The following is an 18363-nucleotide window of genomic DNA, read 5'->3' on the forward strand; positions in this document are numbered from 1 at the left end:
GCACGAGGGCAGCCCCAGCTGGGCTCCTTTTTTTTCCCCAAGACAGTGCCAGAACCACCGCCCCCTGCCCCCCCAAGGACAGAGACCCAGGCAGGGTTTGTTAAGGAGCTTTATTAGCTGCAGGGAGCTGGGGGTGCAGGCTGGGGGCGAGGGCAGCAGGGAGCCCCCAGCCCTCTCCCCTCCACGGCCCCCTCCCCAGTGGCAGAACTTGCCCATGGGGGCCGGACTCTGCCACCTGCCCCCGAGCCGGGTGAGGGGCACGGGGCAGTGTGGTGGGAGGGGAGCATGGACAGGAATTGGGGGCACAGGCGGCAGCAGCCCTGGGGATGGAGCAGCGGCAGCCAGGGCTGGCTGTGAGCCCCCGCTTCCCCCGGGAAATGCGGAGGGCAGGGGGCAGCAATGCACGGGGGTGGGCCAGCTCCGGCCCCAGGACTCCCCAAGCCCCACGGCCAACGGCTGAGCATGCCGGGAGCGTGCCGGGAGCGTGCCGGGAACGTGCCGGGAGCGTGCCGGGAGCGTGCCGTGCCGTCCTTCCTCCGCTGAGCTCAGGCCTCGACGTGCTGGGGCAGCTTTGGGACAGGCAGGGGAGGGAGAGGCGCTATATACAGTCCCTAAGAATGGATGCCCTAACTTATAGATGTGCTGTGGGGCTGGAAAAGAGCAACTAAACTGGGCCTCCTACGGGGAAACGGATGGGGTTCGCTCTGCAAAGCACAAGGGGGTGAGTGGAGGATTCCTGCGGGCAGGGACAGAAAGCCGGGGCGCGCAGTGCAGCGGGCGGCAGCAAGCAGCAGGGGGGCTGCCCCACGTGGGGCCAGCGGGGACAGGGACTGCCATGTGTGGGCACACGGCCCTGGCACTGGTCCCAGCCCCGGTGGTGAGCTGGGGGCCCCAGTGTGCCCGTCCTGCTCCCGTGCTCCAGCCCCGGCACCGCCACGCCACGGGGTGGGGGAAGAAACCGTGGTGGCGATGGGAGGAGGGGGCCCGGGGGGCAGCGGGCGATGCGGGGCGGTGGGGCCAGTCTCTGGTAGCGGCACAGGACCCTCGACGGCTCCGCTGAGTCCGGGGGCTGGGGGGCTCCGGCGTCCCCCCCGGCACCGCCTGCCTACAGCACGCAGGAGGCGTCCACCGAGCGCTTCTTCAGCTCCTTCCCGGCTTTGTGGTGGTGGTGGTGGTGGTGCGCGTGGGCCGAGCCTGGCACAGCGGGGTCCGGGAGCGGGGCGCCCCGCAGCTGGGTGTCCTGGGGGTGCCCCAGGCCCCCCGCCTCCTCCACCCGCAGGTACGCCTTCACCTTGTGGTGCCGCGCCTTGCCGTCGCTGGAGTCGATCACCCGGCACTCGTATGTCCCCTCGTCCGCCGGCTTCACCCGGGACAGCCGCAGCTTGTGGGAGATGTTGCTGCCGACCACCTTCACCACCTGCGGCGGAGCAGACGGGGGTCAGGCAGCCCCTGTGCCCCTGGGTGCCCCCGCAGTGCCAGCCCCCACCCGTGCCGTGACGCCGTGTGCTGGGTCCCTCTGGGTGAGCACAGACGGCCGAAGGGGCCCCCCCCAGCCCCAGCCCTCGGTCACAATAGGATGAAATCCCCAGCGTGCGCCCGGGTGAGCGGGGCTCGAAGATCGATGCGGAACCACGCCGGCTAATTAGCTTTTCTACCAAATTGATTCGCTCTCAGTATTTATCACCCAATGAAATTTAAGACTTACTCACTAGCCAGAGCTGCGGCTGCTCTTGGGTTAGGTCAATAAATCAGATTTATAACCCGCCCTGAGGCCCCTGGCTCTGTTCCCTATAATCACACTGGATGGCAAAGGCCATTTTTCTACTTGCCACCGCATTTGTTAGCTGAAGATTTTATGGTGTTTAGAAATTGGGCTGGGAGACGCAACCAAAGAGTCACAAACTCCTGGCTGAGGAGGCGGGGGGGGGGGAGCACCAGGGCAGGAGCAGCAGCACCAGCCCCACGAGGGCACTGGGGTGACAAGGCCGTGGTACAGAGCATGTGAGAGAACCAAGGACGTAATGCGAGAGGACCTTCAAGAAAAACCTTTGTGTTAGTGGAACAAGGAGTCACTGAGAAGTTAATGGCTGGGAAACCTGGAACTAATAAAAGAGCCCCCCCATTCGCTGGCACTGCAGTCGGCCAGCGCAACCAGTGCCCTGGCAGGTCAGCGAGCCTCGTCCTGTGGCTGAATCATAACGGGCTGGGTAATTTTATGGCTGCCTGTAATGTTCCCAGCTCCACCAGCTGTGAGCAGAGCAACACAACCCGTGCTCCACAGCAGGGCCAGGACGGACACACGGCCGCTCCCTGCAGCCCCAGTGAATGACTGGCCAAACATCAGGCTGTTCTGTAAAGGACTGAAAGGGAGAAAAACGACAAAGCCAGGACTGTGTGTTCACTACTGCGCAGCAAACGGCTGCTCCAGCCCCTCAAAATGCCACTGGGGCAGCAGAACCTCGGGCTCTGGAGCTCCACAGCAGGGTGGGCTAGCTTCAAACCCCGCAGGGATGTCCCACGGCACCATCCTGCAGGGCAGCACGTGCTGTCCCATATCTGTTGCTGTGAGGTGAGCTGGTAACGGGCTGTCTGATACCCCACTGAGTATGTTTTGTTGGGTAAAATATGGCCAAGGGGTGCCTAGTGTGATGGTTTCTGCATGGGATCTACATTGTTTTGCATTGTTTTACTACGCTGCTGTTTGTTTTCAGTCAATTGCCTCTTTGTCTGTCGTGTGCATTTTATCAGAACCAGTTGTGGTGTTGTCTTGCCTTTGTTCATTTATCTTCCTTATTCTGTAAACATTTAATAATCAAGGACTTTTAAAATAACCAAAAGAATAGTTTAAATCTCAAGCCTCTCCCTGGTGGCTTGATCTGGAAGCAAACAGCAGAAGCATCACACCCATTGCGCTTCGAAATAAATCATAGCTGCACACGCACATGCATTGATTACATTCCCGCATGTAATTAACTGCCTAATTATGCTGAAAAAATGCGACGGCGGAGTTGAGCAGGAGCCCTGGCCCTGTTCCCCTCCCATGCCCGGACAGGTCATTCTGCCCATGGCTGCTCTGCCCGGGATGTGTGGGGTGGCCAAGCTATGGGGCGGCCCGAAATTCTCACCCGGAGGAGCAGAAGGACCCACGTGGGAGCAGGGCAGCACGTGCGGGAGGACTAAGAGCTGCTCTCCCATGTGGTGCAGACGTTTTTAGCAAAGCTTTCTGCTCCCAACACCTGCTGGGGATGCTCAGGGCAGCGGGCAGCCCCGGCACCCCACGGCACAAGGGGTCGGTGTGCGCAGCTCCACGGCGGGGCCAGATCCAGCCCAGGAGCTGGGCGGCCACCTCGGGTCTGGCTGGAAGATTTTCATTTCAAAAAGGGGCTGAACTACTGCTCCTGGTCGCAATCAGCACTCAGCTGCGCACGAGAGCAAGCCAGAGAATCCCAGGGAGGGATTTTGAAGGCACCTGCTGGGCTTTAGACATTAATTCTGGGAGCGTTACATTGCCCATCATGAGAAAAGTGACAAATGGGGGCTCAAACCTCGGGAAGCAATGAAGAAAATAGATCAAAGGGGATATTGTCTCCCTGGGGAATTCATTACCGGCAATAGAATTTACATGTGCTAATCCCCACAGATGAGAAATGAGAGGCAATGCCCTAAATCACGAAGCTTTTTGGCATTCTACTTGCCCTGGCACTTTCTGTCCTTGCCCTGGGACGAGCACCGGGGCAGAGGGGCTGATGCTGGCCGTGGGGTGCCTGCTGCAGCCACCCCTCCTCGCCCATGGGGCAGGGGCAGAGGGGAACCAGCAGGACACCGGCCACGAGCTCTGTCCCTGTCCCTGCCCCTGCCCCGTGGCGAGGACGGCACCGTGCCACCCAGCCAGGGCAGCCACGGCCGGCGAGGGCGCATGTGCGACAGCAAAGGGGCCGAGAGCATTTATTTTATTTAACTAATTAGTGTCTTCTCATTCTGTTCACATGAGCCTAAATGGCTTTGGAATGCTAATCCGGGGAGTAAATCAGATTATTTTCTCCTGAGTGTAAACCTGCTCCTCGGATGCCTACAGGAATCGCATCCGAAGGACGCCCCAGGACCCAGCCCAGGCTGTGCCAGTGCCCCCAGCACACCGTTCTGGCAGCTTGGCCCTTGCAAAGAGAGAGACAAAACCCCCAAAGAAAGCAGCCCCCGCCCCCCCACCCCCAGCAGGTCTGTGCAATTCTGAGCACCAGCATTCTGGGGAAAAGTTACAGCTGTGCCCTCGATTAAAGTCCTTGCAAGAATCATTATCAAAACTCACGCTTATTTTTGTCGCGTCCTTCCCAGCCTCCTCCTGCTGCGATGCTTTTAGCTGCTGGGAAGAGAGGGATGGGGGAGGGAGACCGGAGAGGGGGAGAAAAAGCATTAGTTGAGCTGGAAGGAGGGAGAAAAGCCATCAGAGCAATTCCCACCTCCGCCAGGAGCCCAGCTTCAAAGGCTGGGCCGGGAAGGGGCCGAGGTGGGCGAACGGCGGCTGCACAGCCCCGAGCGAGGAGGAGGAGGGCGAGGGGTGTCTGGGCAGAACCCGGGCAGATGGAGCCGTGTGGGCAGCACGGGGCAAGCGGGGAGGGCAGGGGTGTGGGGGCACAGGGAGGCCGGGCTGCTCGCCCCCACCACAGCCCAGCTCCAGCAGTGGCCATGAGCCCACCCGAGGCTGGGGCTGGAGCCCTGCCTGCTGCAGCATCACCACTGCGGGGGGGCCTCTCCCCAAAATCCCCCTCCTGCACAGCCCAGCGCCTGCCCCGATCGCCGTGAGTGCTCCCAGGGGAGCCCCGAGCTGGCAGCAGCGAGCAGGGTGCAGGAGTTGGGGTCCCACCACGCTGCCCCCCCCCGCCCCATGCCCGCTGCCCCTGCCCCGTGCCTCTCGATTTATGGTAATGCCGGCAGCAGCTCTGCCAAAGACACAATAATAAAGGCTCATTAAAATACCTAAAGCTGCCTTTCCATTATTTGGCCCTTATCTCTGTGTGAACAGAAAGAGAAATAAAGAGACAGCTGTTTGCCAAGACCGATATACATGGAAATGGGGGAAAACAAGGCGGGTGGGGGATGATGCAGGGACGGATACGACAGAACAAGTTTGTGATGAGATGGGCGAAGGCAGAAGCACAAAGACCACCCCTCTACCCCCCACCCCATGTCAGATCCCCGGGGATGTGCCATCTGGCCCCATGGCTGCTGGGGCAGGACACCAGGACAGCCCTGCCCCGCTCCCACTGCGGAGCACCCTCGGCATGGGGGCTGCACACCCCCTGCAGGAGGTGCCCCGGTGCTGTGCAGACTGGGGAGGCACTGGGGACACCAGTACAGGACACTGGGCAACCCCTGCGGACAGGGTGGGGAAGGGCTGTGGTGCGCAGCGGGAGGGAGAGGCAGGCTGGGGGATTACCTGGCTGGAAGCCCACGTCTGTTTGTCCGTCCAGTCCTTGTGGTTGCGGACGTACCACCACTGGATCTCAAGGGAGTAGGACGGGGAGCCGCTGCCTCGGAAGGAGCACGCCATCTCCACGTCCTCGCCGGCCTGGGCCGTCATGTCGTGCGGGGTCTCGGTGAACAGGGCTGCAGGGGGCACAGCGGGGGGGTGGGTGCCTGCGGGCACGGTGCCACCGAGTGGCGAGGGGACGGCCCCACCAAGCTCCTCGCTGGACCCGTCCCTGCCACGCAGGGGTGGCTGCTGCCATCCCCATCTCCCCCCCCACGAGCAGCCCAGCCCCACAGCACTGCACGAAGCAGCCCAGGGCAGCCCAGGGCAGTGGGAGCCCCCCCGGGTGACCCCATGCCCACGGTGCCCTCCTGCCATGGAGCGGGCGCGGGACCCCACGCGCCTGCAAGAGGTAGTAAATAAATAAAGCGTGAGCGCATCTCCGCTTAAATCAGAGCATAAATGAAAAACAAATCCTTGTTTAATGCGGCCCCCAAACAGTCTCCCACATGCCATATGGTTTGCTTTCCTCTCTCAAAACAAATATTGTTTGGAGATGTAATTAGAATTCTTTTCATCTTCTCTGGAGAGATTATTGTTCCTCTGTAAAGGCGGCCCCAGCGTGCAGGTCACTGGGAAATGTTATTGTCACAATCTGCGGCGCCTCTCACGGCGTCTTCTCCCCGGCACGGCGTGGGGATGGGGGCTGAGCCCCCAGAGCTGGCACAGCTGGACCCGGGGCTGCCAGCCCCCCCACACACTGCCCTGGGATGGCCCTGGTCCTGCTGGAAACGGCTCCGGAGCGGGGCTGGGCGCAAGGAGGACCCAGGCGCCCACGTCCCCAGGATCCCTGTGGGCAAGTGCACGTGGAGGGGGCAGCACCGTGCCCCCACCCAGCCCCAAGCAGGATCTGTCCCTCCCCGTGCCACGTGCTGCCGGTGCTGCCAGCTCCCAGCTGCCGCACGGGTCCCTTGGGTGTGCCCAGAGGGCACCCACCCCTCGGGGAGCGGCGCACAGCTCCCCAGGGCTTCTCACCGAGTCCCGATCCCGCCTGAAAACGAATTATTATCAGCCTAGACAGAAAAGTTAATACCTTTAATATCTCTCCGTCCCCCTGGACGCATGGAAATCCCTTACACTTATCGCTTTCCTTTAATCCATCTTAGCGGGGGAACGGAGGAAAATACACAGCATAAGGGGCTTAACGAGCGTCCCGCTCTCCCAGCTGAATTCCCGGCACTGCTCCCGCTGCCCCCGCTCGCACAGGACCTGGTCCCAGGGGACGCACGGGCGCCGTGCAGGAGGGCCTGCAGGAGGAAGGAGCTGGGGACGCGGTCCCGGGGTCTGGGGTCGCACACAGAGCACGAGTGCCCGGCGCTGGCTGCAGAGCGACACGTGGCACGGCCGGCACGAGGCAAGGAACCCGCCTCGGAACAGAGCCCACCAGGACCAGAGCCCCCCATGGGACCCCTCCCCTGGGCCAGGCCCCACCGCTGGCTGTGGCTGTGCCGTGGTCACCCCATGGTTGTGCCATGGTCACCCCATGGTCACCCCGTGGTTGTGCTGTGGTCACCCCGTGGTCACATCGTCCCTGCACAGTGGTGGCAGAGGCTTTCCCTGACCCCCAGCTATGGCTTTATTTAAACACTGCGCGGCACAGCAAGGAGCTGACCCCACAGGTGCTGCATCCGCCTGACCCCCAGCCCCCTCCCCAGCGCCGGGGTCCCACAGACACCCCCTGACCCCCACGGCAGCCCCAACAGGCACCACGCGCCCTCGTCCCCCCCCTGCATCTCCCCGGCTGCGCATGGAGGCAGCCTGCAGGGCATTAATTGCAGGCTGAGGGGCTGGCTTTGTGCTGGGCGGCCCCAGGTCTGCAGCCCACGGCTGAATTACTCGGAACACAATTAAAATCAGCTCCCACGGACGGGAATTTGGCAGCGAGCGGAGAAAAGGCTTGATGGAATCATGCACCTTCCTTCTTTCAGATTTTAATTGGGAAGCTACGTATTAATTAACTTCAGGGCTCGGCCTCCCCGAAGCGCATCCACACCCAGGTGGGCGCTGCCAGGGCCCCCTGCCCGAGGTGTTTGCCCCCACCCCAGGGCTGCAGCCCCTGCCCCAGGACCCCTCCTGCTGCCACCAGGAGGGGTCGGGGCCCTGCTTTGCCAGGGCAGAGCTGGGCTCCAGCAGGCCCCATGCAGCGGGCAGGCTGGCTGCACCCCTCGGCCAGCCCCGCGTCTCTGCCCTAACCCTAAAAACCCACAGAGCAGAATGGACTGGAGTGGGTTTGGGACCAAAGCTGAGACCGAGCATGGCCCCATCCTCACTGAGTGCCGGGGGTCCCCTGGGTCCTGCAGGGATGTCCCTGGTCCATGAGCAGGAGGAGCACCAGCCGGGGGATGGAGCCTTCCCCCCCCCCCACCCCATGCACCCCATGAGCAGCAGCTGGGGGCTCGCAGCACACAGCTCACAAAGCACCCAGCGACGGCAGCGGGAGCAGAAGCAGGACACAAATAATGTCTGACAGCACGAGGGGAGGTGAGGACACCTCCCCGCACATCCCAGCCCCTCATCCCCCCCTGCAGTGCCACAGCAAAGCCCCGTGAAGCAGGCAGAGCCCACGGGGGTCTCCCATCTCCGGGGACACCCCAGGGGAGCAGAGGTAGCGCTGGGGGCTCAGGCCAGAAAGTCGCAGCCCTGCTTGGGATCAGGCATCTCCTCGGATCCACTGCTCTGGGGGTTTTTGAGCCTCACCATGGGGCCTTCTGATCAGGCAGTGAATTGGCAGCTGGCTCCTGCGCTTCTCAATGGCCTCTGAAAGTGATGAACAGTTTGGGGACCCTCCGAGGCGAGCAGTGACGGGGCTGTCACGGTGGAGCTGGTGGCAGGGAGCGGATGGAGCAGGGTGGCCACGGCGGCACAGAGCCTCCCCCAGCCCGTGCCATGCCCCTGCAAGGAGCAGGGCTCCTGCATCTCAGCACACCCGGTGCCCGAGTGCCCCCACAGAGCACTGTGGCCAAAACCACCCCCTGTGGTGGTGGGGGCACCAAGGGCACCGTGAGGGCAGCGGGGACGCAACTCCGTGGGGCTCGCACCGGCCCCAGCGCTGCCCCCCTGCAGGGGGCCAGGCAGAGGAGCCCCCGGCACCAGGGGGCTGTGCAATGGGGCAGCCCCACACCGAACCCTCCTTCCTTCCCCTTGGCCCCACAGCCCCAGCACGGCAGGGACAAGCAGAGATCTGCTCCACGCACACAGGGCTGTGAGCGCTGCGGCCCCCGCCAGCCCCCTGCCCCCTCCCCAGCCCCCAGCCCCCAGCCCCGTCCCTCTCCCCTCCGCTGGCGCTGGCGCCGCGTCCTCCCAGACAAAGGGAGGGGGACTGCAATGGGCTCACGGCTCCGCGTGGTTTATGGCCTGCTACCTGTCATAAACTGAGAAAATCAGGATCGATAAATCTTCCAGGAAACAAAAATCAGGGGAAATAAAATGAACTCAATGGGGAAACACAGATAAACGGAATTGAAAACGCCTGCTGGGACAGCTTGGTGCTCTCATAAACTGGAGCTATGGCAGCTGCCCGGCTCCCTCCCCACGGGGGCAGGATCCGGCCCCGTGGCCGCCTCCACAGGAGGGGGGGTTGAGGACGGGGCCCCTGCTGCGAGGCCATGACCACATTGGGTGCCTGGAAGCGACCGCGGGACCCTGCGCCCCCCTCACCCTGGTGCTCTCTGCTCCATGGGGACCCCCCAGATGCCCATGGGTTTTGTGGCTTTCCCAGCCCCGGGCACCCACAGCCCACTCCTGGCTTTGGGGCTGGGTGGGGGCTGCCGGGGGACAGAGCCCCCGGGGGCAGTGGGAGCATCGCAGAGATAAGGGAGGACAATGGAGGGAGGGGGGGGAATAACCTGGGGGCACCTGCAGGTTGGCAAGCACTGCAGGAGCCTGCCAGGGTCACTTCGTAACGCCTCGCCGAACACACGGGTGCGGAGCAGGCAGGGGCATCCCTGGGCGAGGGGGGCACGAGCAGAAAGGGAGAAAGACCTGGGGGGAGCAGCTCTGCAGGAGCCAAGGAAAAGGGCAGGGGGGGGGACCAGGAGGCACAGAGACCCCAGGGCCGGTCCCAGCAGCCACCGACACGGCAGGGACCGGGGACAGGAGGGACACACCGCGGTCAGGTCCTGTGGGGACCCGGCTGGGGCAGCCCCGTGGGCATGCAGGAGGGTGATATTTGTGTACACACGCACCCACGGGTGGTTAAATAGGTATCGGGTACCTGCAAATGCGTATTAATTACCTGGTTAGTGCCCTGTGAATGAGTTACCCCCCTGAACCACACAGCCCCCGGCAGCAGGGGAGCAGCAGGGGAGCAGCAGGAGCAGTGGCCCCAGGGGCAGGACGGCTCCAGCGCCCGCTCCCCTCCATGGGGGCCGACCCCCCCCTACCAGCCCCGCACCACTCCCTGCCCACCCCGAGCTCCCAGGGCTCAGCCCACGGGGCTGGGGCCACCCTAAACTCTGCAGGAACCAACTCAGGGGCAAGCGATGAAGATTTGGGGCCAAGGGCTTGAGCAAGAGCTGGGCTGAGGCTGCGGGCAGGGGGGGCACAACCAGCACCAGCAGCCGGCCCCATCCCGCAGCCACCCCCGCTCAGCACCCGAGCCCCCCACCTCTGGGGGTCTGGGCAGCATCGCCCCCAAATCCTGCCATGGCACAGCAGGCGTGGGAGGGAGAAGCAGAGGGAAAGGGGCTGGGGGATGAGGCTGGGGAACCACAGCCCCCAGGGAGGGGAGGATGCGGGAGGTGCGGGGGGCGCGGGACCGGGTGCGGGGGGCGCGGGACCACTGCGAGAGCCGCTGCTGCTGCCCCCGCCCCCTCCCCCAGACTGCCGCTATTGTGTTTTGGGCTGCGATCAAGTGTGGCTTATTCTTTCTCTTCACAAAGCTCCGAGTCATAATTCATGGTTTATTATGGTTCGGTGAGTCAAGACACTCGGAGCACTAATTGCCAGCTCAGCCGCGCTCTCCCGATAATCCTCGCCCCCCACCGCCCCCTCCTCGCGCCCCTGCAGCAGGAGCGCCCTGAGGGGCCAGGACTGGGAGGAACTGGGAGGAAACCGGCCCCAGGCTTGGCCACAGCAACCCTGGGCACTCAGCCCTCCCCAGGGATGCTGCCCGCTGGCACGCCAGTGGCAAACCCCACCCTGAGCCCAGCCGGCTCCCCAGATCCGCTCCAGGGGCTGGCTTTGCCCCATGCCCCATTTGCTGCAGGAGGAGCGGCTGCACAGAGCCAACAGCAGCCCACGGGCACTGCCCGGTCCCCAGGTCACCGCGTCCCTCCTGGCCCACATCGTGTCACTGTCACCGACAGCCACCACGCGGTGCCAGGGGGCCTCCCGACCCCCGCTGCAGGCTGCCTGTGCAGGGGTCACGGGGGACCAGGACGTCCCCGCACGCTGCCCTGCAGGAGGACAGATGCTGCTCCATGCCCTGCTCCATGCCCTGCTCCATGCCCTGCTCCATGCCCTCGCCGCGCCGTGCCCCCAGGGACACCCGGTTTCTGGCTTGTTCTATGCAGATCGGACCGAAAATCGCCCTCCTGTTCCCATCTGCCCATTCAGATCTATGAATGAATCTCCTCCTAATAAGCCCGCGCGCAGGGATGCTGGCCCCTGGTCAAAAACCAGATCACAGAAAAAAAAAACAACAGTGCACAAACAGCGGTGTGATGGCCGGTGACAGCGAGCGCAGGGCCAGCAGCTCCGGCTGCAGCCAGCACGGACGCCCCCCCCCCCTTCCTGCAGACCCCCGGAGCTCCCCCCCAGCCTTGGCTCTGGCTGCAGATCTGAAACCTGCCCCGAGGCTGCAGGGAGAGCAACACCGACCCCCAGCCCGGGGCCAGCTTTCCCCCCCCAAGCACAAAGGACGCAGCCGTGGCTCGGGCGGTTCTGCACCTGCCCCTCTGCCAAGGGAGCTCAGGTTGGAGCCCCACGGACACTGCCTGGGGACAGGGAGGGCTCGTGCTCGTGGGCACAGCAGAGCCATTTCTCTGCCGCTATTTACTGTCATATTAGCAGCAGAATTACCTCAATTTTGCAGCGTAAATTAAAAACAACAAAAAAAATCCAACTAATTTTGTGATTGTGATCAGGCCAGAGCTCACCTTGCCAGGGAGTTTGAATTAACCTTGAAACCTGCGAGTATTTCTAATATTTGACAACCGGGGGCTGGGCTGCAGCCCGCAGCCCCCATTCCTGCAGCACAGGAGGGGCCGACAGCGAGAGCCCCGCTCGCCCCGGCGCTGGGCAAGCGCCGTGTGCAGGCAGGGGACTTTCTGCGCTCGGATTGCTGAGTGGAGTAATGTTTCTCAGACAATTCGCTCCCAAAGGGAATGAGGAGGAGCAGTTATTTGATAGCATAAGTGGCAAAAAAAAAAAAAAAAAAAAAAGGCTTGGCCTGTTACTATGGCTCCCCGAGGGACCCCAGGCGGCGTTTGGCAGCCTGTCCTTCAGACATCACCTGCCTGCGGTGCTCATCTGCCGGGGGGAGATCTCCAGCGGGGCAAGGCACCGGCTGCTGTGCGCTAACTGGGAGCAGGCGGGCAGAGCCGGGCGCAGCTGGAGCCCCAGCCCACGAGGCCTCACGCCCGGCACCCCCAGACACGTGGCAGAGCCACCCGTGTCCCACCGCATGTGGGCAGCCAGGCGGGAGCCAAACCTGAGCCGAGGCAAACGGCCACAGAGAAGGGTGCAGGACACAGCCAGGGCCCTGCACCCATGGGCTGGGGAACAGCGACCGCCCCCAAGCCCTTGTGCCACCAACCGTAACCCCACACAGGCGCTACGGAGAGCACCCAAAGCAGTGCCCAAGGTGGTCCCCAGGTGGGAGAGCCCCAACCCCAGCAGGTGCCGGGAGGGGGCCAAAGCGGAGCCTCCAGCTCCGTGCCCCCACCCCTGCGCCCCGGCCCCGCTGCCCTGCCCACGGCCCCAGCGCTGCTGCCGAACGCACCGGCTGCTCGCTCTGGTGTGCTGCCTCGCTCCCGGGGAGCGTTATGATTAAAATTGGCTGTCACCGTCCTAACGTAATAATTCCCAGTGTCTGGCCCATCGTCTGTCAGCCTTCTTCAAGGGAAAAGAAAGCGCAGACATTTGATGAGGAGAGGTGTCAGAAGTAATTGCGTTGAATGACTGCACGAACAGCAGCAGGAAAAACACAGCGGATGGAGTATTCCCACCAGGAAGCATGAAAAAATCCAGCACAATGCAAAGTGTTTATGAAAGTAATTGATAGAATAATCATTGGTGTGTGAGACAAAGGAGAAGGGCAGCACCCCGGGGAGTCGGGGCACGGCTCCCTCCAGCCTTCAGCCATTCAACTAGCAGCGTTATTGATGGTGAGACGCTCGCACTTGCAAACGATGCGAGGAAGGAGACAGGATCCTCCTCCCCGGCAATGCAAGCTGCTTACCAAGCGGCTCCCTGCCCGCTCCAGGAGCAGACAGGCTGGGAAGGAGGCTGGCGCTTCCCAGCCGGCGCAGGTTTGAAAGCCGATGGCGCCAGCCCAGCGCGCACACACTGTCTGCGCCGGGGTGCATGAATAATTGAAGGAGCCAGCCCGAGGAGAGGAGCGCGGCTCGCGGGGGCGGCGGGGAGCTGCGCTGCTGCCCGCTGCTCTCCTGGGGGCCGTGGGGCTGGCTGCGGGCAGAGCCCTTGCCGTGGGGACGGGGAAAGGACTTTCTTTGACGGAGACTTCCTTTCCCTCCCAGGGCAGCTCTCGCTGCCATGTGAGCTGGAAACGCATCGCTCGTGCTTGCGGGGACGTCGGGTGGAGGAGTCGGCCTCACCCACTGGGCGCAGGTCTCCGTAGCGGCCCCTGATGCCCGCCGAGTGTCCGTTCGGTTCCCTCCCCGCATCTGGGGCCAAGGGAAAGGTAACAGCGAGCGCACCCCCAGCCGGGCCGCACACGGGAGAGGCTCCGTGAGATGGTGGCAGGCAGCTGGGGCGGCTGCAGCAGAGCCCAGCAGGAGCTGCCCGGCCCCGGCAGCCCCGCTCTGCCCGGCCCCATGCAGCCCCTCCGCACCCCGGCCCCGCCGCCAGGGAAAGCTGCACCAGCGAGCAACGCGATGATCAATCTGCAATCTGCTAAACAGCAATTTATACAGGTTTTCAGCACACAGCTTTTATCAAATTGGTATTCACCTACTGAACACAAATGGCTTATTATACATGACCCACTTACTCACTGCTTTTCAGTATCGTTAATAAAGGTTTCTGTTGTGATTAAGTGAGTTGCTGCAGAACTGCTCGTAGTTGAAAGCTGTAATGTGGCTCCAAAGTGCACTTACCCTACCAGAATATTTTTCTCCTTTGCTCCCTTCTTCCTCGCAGCGACCATTTCACTATTTATTCGCCTATTGCTGAATTTCTGAGGGGAGCAGCAGAGGATAATGGAGGCTGTTCGCCCACATCTCCTTCCGGCATGCCGGGCTGGTGGGTCCGGAAATCCTCCTGCCTTTACCCCACCGGTGCAAAGGCAAACGGCAAACCTCCCGCACGGCGCAGGCAGGTGACTGCCGGCCCACGTACCGCACTGCTGCAGGACGCGGCGTCCCCGCAGCCCCGGCACGGCGCAGCCACCGCGGGGCAGGGGCTGCCTGGAGGCTCCTCGGGGCAGGGAGCAGCTCCCGTGCGCCTCCTGCTCCAGAGCCGCGCCGTGGGGCTGGCGGCGACCCCGCAGCGGAGCTCCCGCAGAGAGCCCACGGTCACAGCGCCGGGGCTCGGGTTAAACCCTCCTGTGTCAGCACGGCGGGAGGAAGGCAGGTCCCGGCACCGTCCTCAGAGGTGTCCCCGTCACCTGCTCCGCACCCCGGAGCTGGGGGTGCCCCCGCGCTAGAGCAGACTTCGGGGGCTGCAGGAAGGGGCTCCCCCCGGCCAGAGCCAGCAGCGGAGCCGCTCCTGCTGTGAGGGGCGCACGAGGCCGAGCGGGAGGTGCACGGAGCCGTGCACGAGGATGCACGGAGCTGAGCACAGGGATGTGCACGAGGATGCCCGGGGGTGCGCACTTACCCGGCGCCGTGCGCGGGGCCGCGCCGTGCCGAGCCCCCGGGCTCCGCCGCCCAGCGCCAGGGGCAGGGGCAGGGGCAGGGGCCGGGGCCGCCCCCGGGTGCCGGGGAGCGGAGCAGCGGAGCCCAGCCCCGGCTCGGCCGGGCCGCCCGCAGCTCCCGGCTCCGCGGAGCCGCCGGCGCGACGGAGCGCGACGCGGCGCTGCCCGCGGTGGCGGAGCGCGGCACCGGCGCGGCCCCCGGCCCCCGGCCCCGTCCCGCAGCCCGGGCAGGACCCGCCCCGCCCCGCCACCGGCCCCGGGCCGACACCGCGGGGACCGAGCCCCGGGGACCGGCACCGCCGGGCACCGACCCCGGGAGCGCTCCGTGCCCGCCGGCCCCCCCCACGGGCAGCCGCCACCCGGTGCCCACCACCCGGTGCCCGGTGCCCGCCGCCCGCGCTCACCGCTGCCCGCCGCCGGGGCGTCCCACGGGGGGTGCCGGGAGGCGGCGCCGAGCTGCAGGTAGAGCCCCAGGTAGTGGAAAATCCCCAGGGCCAGCGCCAGGGCCCCCATCTTGCCGCGGGCGCGTCCGTCCCGGGGGCGGCGGCGCCGCCGGGCCGAGCCCTGTCCCCGGGGCTGCGCCGCGGTCCCGGCGCCGCCGCGCTGCGGAGCTCTTCCCTCGCGCGGAGGGCGCCGCGCGGCGAGGCGGTGCCGCGGCTCGCCCGGAGCCTCCCCCGCCCGGCGGAGGGATCCCGGCCCCGCGCACACCCCCAAAGTTTTTTCCCACGCTCCATTCTTAAAGTGCGCGGGGCGGGGCCGGGCCCCACGCGCCCCACGCGCGGCCCCGCGGGGGCTTCCCCGCGCCCCCCCCGCACCCCCCCCACCGCGGGCGGCTCCCGGCACAGAGCAGGAGCGGGGCCCGGCCCGGAGCCCCCCCCCCCGGCACGGAGCTGCCCCCACGCGCTGGGTGGGGGTCGCGTCCCGCAGCCCGGCCTCCCCCCCCCCTCGCGGAGCCGCCCCCGGGTGGGGAATGGGGCCGGGGGCGCAGCCACGCTCCCGGGGTGCCCCCGGCAGCCTCGCCCCCACCAGGCACGACCCCAAACTTCTCAGCCCTGCAGACCTGAGGCCAAACCCCCCCCAACCCGAGCCCACGGGCGCCGCCCCCCGCCTGTGGCAGATCCGATTCAGGCCCAGGCCGGGGGGGCCGCGCCCCCTGCAATGCCCCCCCCTGGGGCAAACAGCACGGAACGCGAGGAGGAGCCCGCAGGCAGCGCCCCTCTGCCTGGGCACGGAGCTGCACCGCCGGCAGGGAGGCAGAGCCGCAGCCCCCCCCCGCACGATGTTATCTGCGCACCGCACGGCCATGGGAGGGGGATTTGCTGTCCAGATAAACAGCCAAAATCAGATTATTTCAGGTGTTTCCTGCCACAAGGAGACAGACGCTGGCTACAAAGAGATTCTTCAAATTGGACCTGAAAACCCCGACGGTTTTTCTTCCCCCTGCCCCCAGCGGGGTTCCTCCAGCAGCGTTTTGCACATCGGGGCCCCGCCAGGCGGGGGCTGCGGGGTCGGCGTGGGCAGAGGTGGGCGCCCCGCGGCGGGGGCTGCGCTGCCGGGGGCTGGCTGCAAATCAATAGTTTTAAAGGAGTTCTACGTGTGCAGCGTTTTCCGCATGTCAAAATCCAACCCACATAAGAGCAGACCAGAGAGCATTGATCTCTGCTCAAGTTCATTACTCCCTCTAGAGTTAAAAGCGGGGGGAAGGAGAGCGCGGTGCTGGATGAGCCGGGGCTGCTGGCACCACGCAGCCGGCGGCTCCGAGGGTCCCAGCTGGTGACACCCCAAGTGCAGGGGCACCAGGGGGCTCGGGGCTTCCCCCCAGAAAAGCTCCAGACAGCCCCTGCCGTGCTGGGAGGGGGCTGCGGCCGATGGCAGGAGGGGCTGGGAGGCCACTTGTCCCCTCCAAGGCCACGTTCAGGGGGAGAGCAGCCAAGCCCCACCGCCAGCCCCATCTCCCTGGGGGGGGTGGGCAGCAGCAGGGTCCCTCAGGCCCAGAGTCGAGTGCAGGAGGACGAAGCAGCAAAGGCCAAGCAGGCAGCAAGTCCCTGCGGGTCAGACAACACAAGCCCAGGGTCCCTGCTCACCTTCCCACCTTCCTTCCCATCAGCAGCCCACTAGGGGACCCCAACAGAACCCTGCCAGGATTCTTCCCTCGTATAATCAAATACATTTAAATCACACCACGAGGAAGCAAGGAGAACATAAATTTCTCTCGGAGCTGGGAACATCTCCAGCTGCAGAGCCGGAATTAAGTTCCATTTCCAGCTGATTTTCTGCCGCCACAGCAGGATGATGAACTGACAATAAGTCTTCTGTGCACTGGCCCAGCAGAAGGAGGAAAGGGGAGAGCCAAGCGTCCTCGCATCTTGTGCACACTTGGAAGATTTCATTTTCCTCCTCAATTTTAATTCATCAGTGAGAAGGACCAGACCAGCTGCTGTCTGCTATTGCAGCCACACAGCCCTGATGAGCCCGAGTGTCTGAAACGGAGAGGAGGGAAGGGCGCTCACAGGCTGAACGAGAGCAGAGCCAGCGGCTCCCCGGCTATCTGGATGCTGGCGCTCGCTGCATGAATCGGTGTTATCTGCATGTCTGCTGTTTCTCTAAAATAGCTCACAACTCCCTTGCAGGGTTCCTGTTCCAGGGGAACACGCCCAGGGACTTGCTCTCAAGGATGAAGCATTCCTTATCTCCATTCATGCCAGGTTTGCTGCCTGCTATTTAATTTTACATACGCCACCCATCCTGCTCGGTGGGCACCTGCAACAGGAGATGCAGTGACCGCTTCCAGAGCAGCGGGGTGCAGACCCACTGGGGAACACGGCTCCTGCACCCCTGGGACAGGCGTGTGTGTTTCCCCTGGCCACGCGTGCTCAGGTTGAAATGAAGCTGCACCTTCTGCTTACAGCATCCAAAATATAACGAATCAGCTGCTGGGGTGCTGGGAGTCACCTCGTGAATTATGCTGAAGTCCAGACTCAGACTCAGAGCTGGCCGAGAGGAAGAGGACAGAGAGGTGCCATTAGTGGGAACTGGGTGGCACCCGATGGGCACTAAGCAAGGCAGGGATCCTGGAGGCAGGGGGCAGCCGCCCCTGCCCCTCGGCACCCTCTCACTTTGCTCCTTGTGCCAGGGGTCCTGCGAGCACCCGGCACGTCCAGGAGAGCTGGGGGTGAAGGCAGGCACAGCCCTGCGGGGGGAATCAAGCCTGGGTGCCAGCGGCTGCCTCGCACCCTGCACTCCGGGGAGCGCAGCGGGCTGCTCGTCTCTCTGACGGGCAGAGTAAATGCCCTGCACACTGAGAGCCAGCTCCGTCCTGATACCTGCTTAGAGACTTGACAATCCCTGTATAAAAGGATTTCCTTCCACAGCTGAAGTTTGACATTCCTGCATTATTAGATTATTTGCAAAGGTCTGCCTGCGCTGCAGGAAAACAATGCTACCAACATCCAAAATTACAACCTGCTCCTCCACAAATCATCCAAGAGGCAATAAGCCAGGGAGACAGCGCGCGTTTGGAGCGGGCAGATGTTAAAAAGGAGCGAGGGGAGGAGGGCAGGGCAGGGCCAGAGCTCGGATGGGCGAGCAGCACTGCAGCGCCTGTAAGCAGCAGCCCCAGGGGGTCAGGGGGGGGCACCCAGGAAGGTGAGGGGGGGGCTGGGGTCCGGTGCTGCCGCTGCCCCCGTGCCCTGCCCCACAGCGGGAGAGCGTCCCCGCAGCACGGAGCCAGCAGCACCAGCACCAAGCAAGGGCTGCGGGGAGTCACAGGTCTCTGCCCAGAGCTGCCCCCACGCTAGGC

At 64.2% G+C, this 18363-nt stretch overlaps 1 protein-coding gene across 2 annotated transcripts; it reads right to left on the reverse strand.

Moving 5' to 3' along the window:
- Nucleotides 1–91: 91 nt before the first annotated feature.
- VSTM2L (V-set and transmembrane domain containing 2 like) lies at nt 92–15248 on the reverse strand. Of its 2 annotated transcripts, none has more exons than XM_068700494.1 (4): nt 14969–15248; nt 5435–5604; nt 4307–4357; nt 92–1417 (listed from the first exon to the last, which is right to left on the reverse strand). In XM_068700494.1, the coding sequence occupies exons 1-4, from the start codon at nt 15075–15077 to the stop codon at nt 1106–1108; spliced, it is 642 nt and encodes a 213-aa protein (XP_068556595.1). In that variant the 5' UTR covers nt 15078–15248; the 3' UTR covers nt 92–1105. The 2 variants fall into 2 exon arrangements, with proteins under 2 accessions (XP_068556595.1, XP_068556594.1); XM_068700493.1 differs by having other exon boundaries at nt 4307–4360; nt 14969–15247.
- Between the last annotated feature and the right edge of the window lie 3115 nt (nt 15249–18363).

Source organism: Anas acuta, chromosome 16 (genome assembly GCF_963932015.1).
Source record: "Anas acuta chromosome 16, bAnaAcu1.1, whole genome shotgun sequence".
In the NCBI taxonomy this organism is placed as follows: Eukaryota; Metazoa; Chordata; class Aves; order Anseriformes; family Anatidae; genus Anas; species Anas acuta.

What these genes read in the sequence shown, in the direction of transcription:
- VSTM2L (XM_068700493.1), bottom strand. Translation starts at nt 15,077, where the DNA reads ATGGGGGCCCTGGCGCTGGCCCTGGGGATTTTCCACTACCTGGGGCTC. An exon ending in CGCCCCGGCGGCGGGCAGCG is followed by an intron (nt 5,605 to 14,968) that starts GTGAGCGCGGGC and finishes TGCCCCCTGCAG; the next exon opens with CCCTGTTCACCGAGACCCCG. An exon ending in AGACGTGGGCTTCCAGCCAG is followed by an intron (nt 4,361 to 5,434) that starts GTAATCCCCCAG and finishes CTCTCTTCCCAG; the next exon opens with CAGCTAAAAGCATCGCAGCA.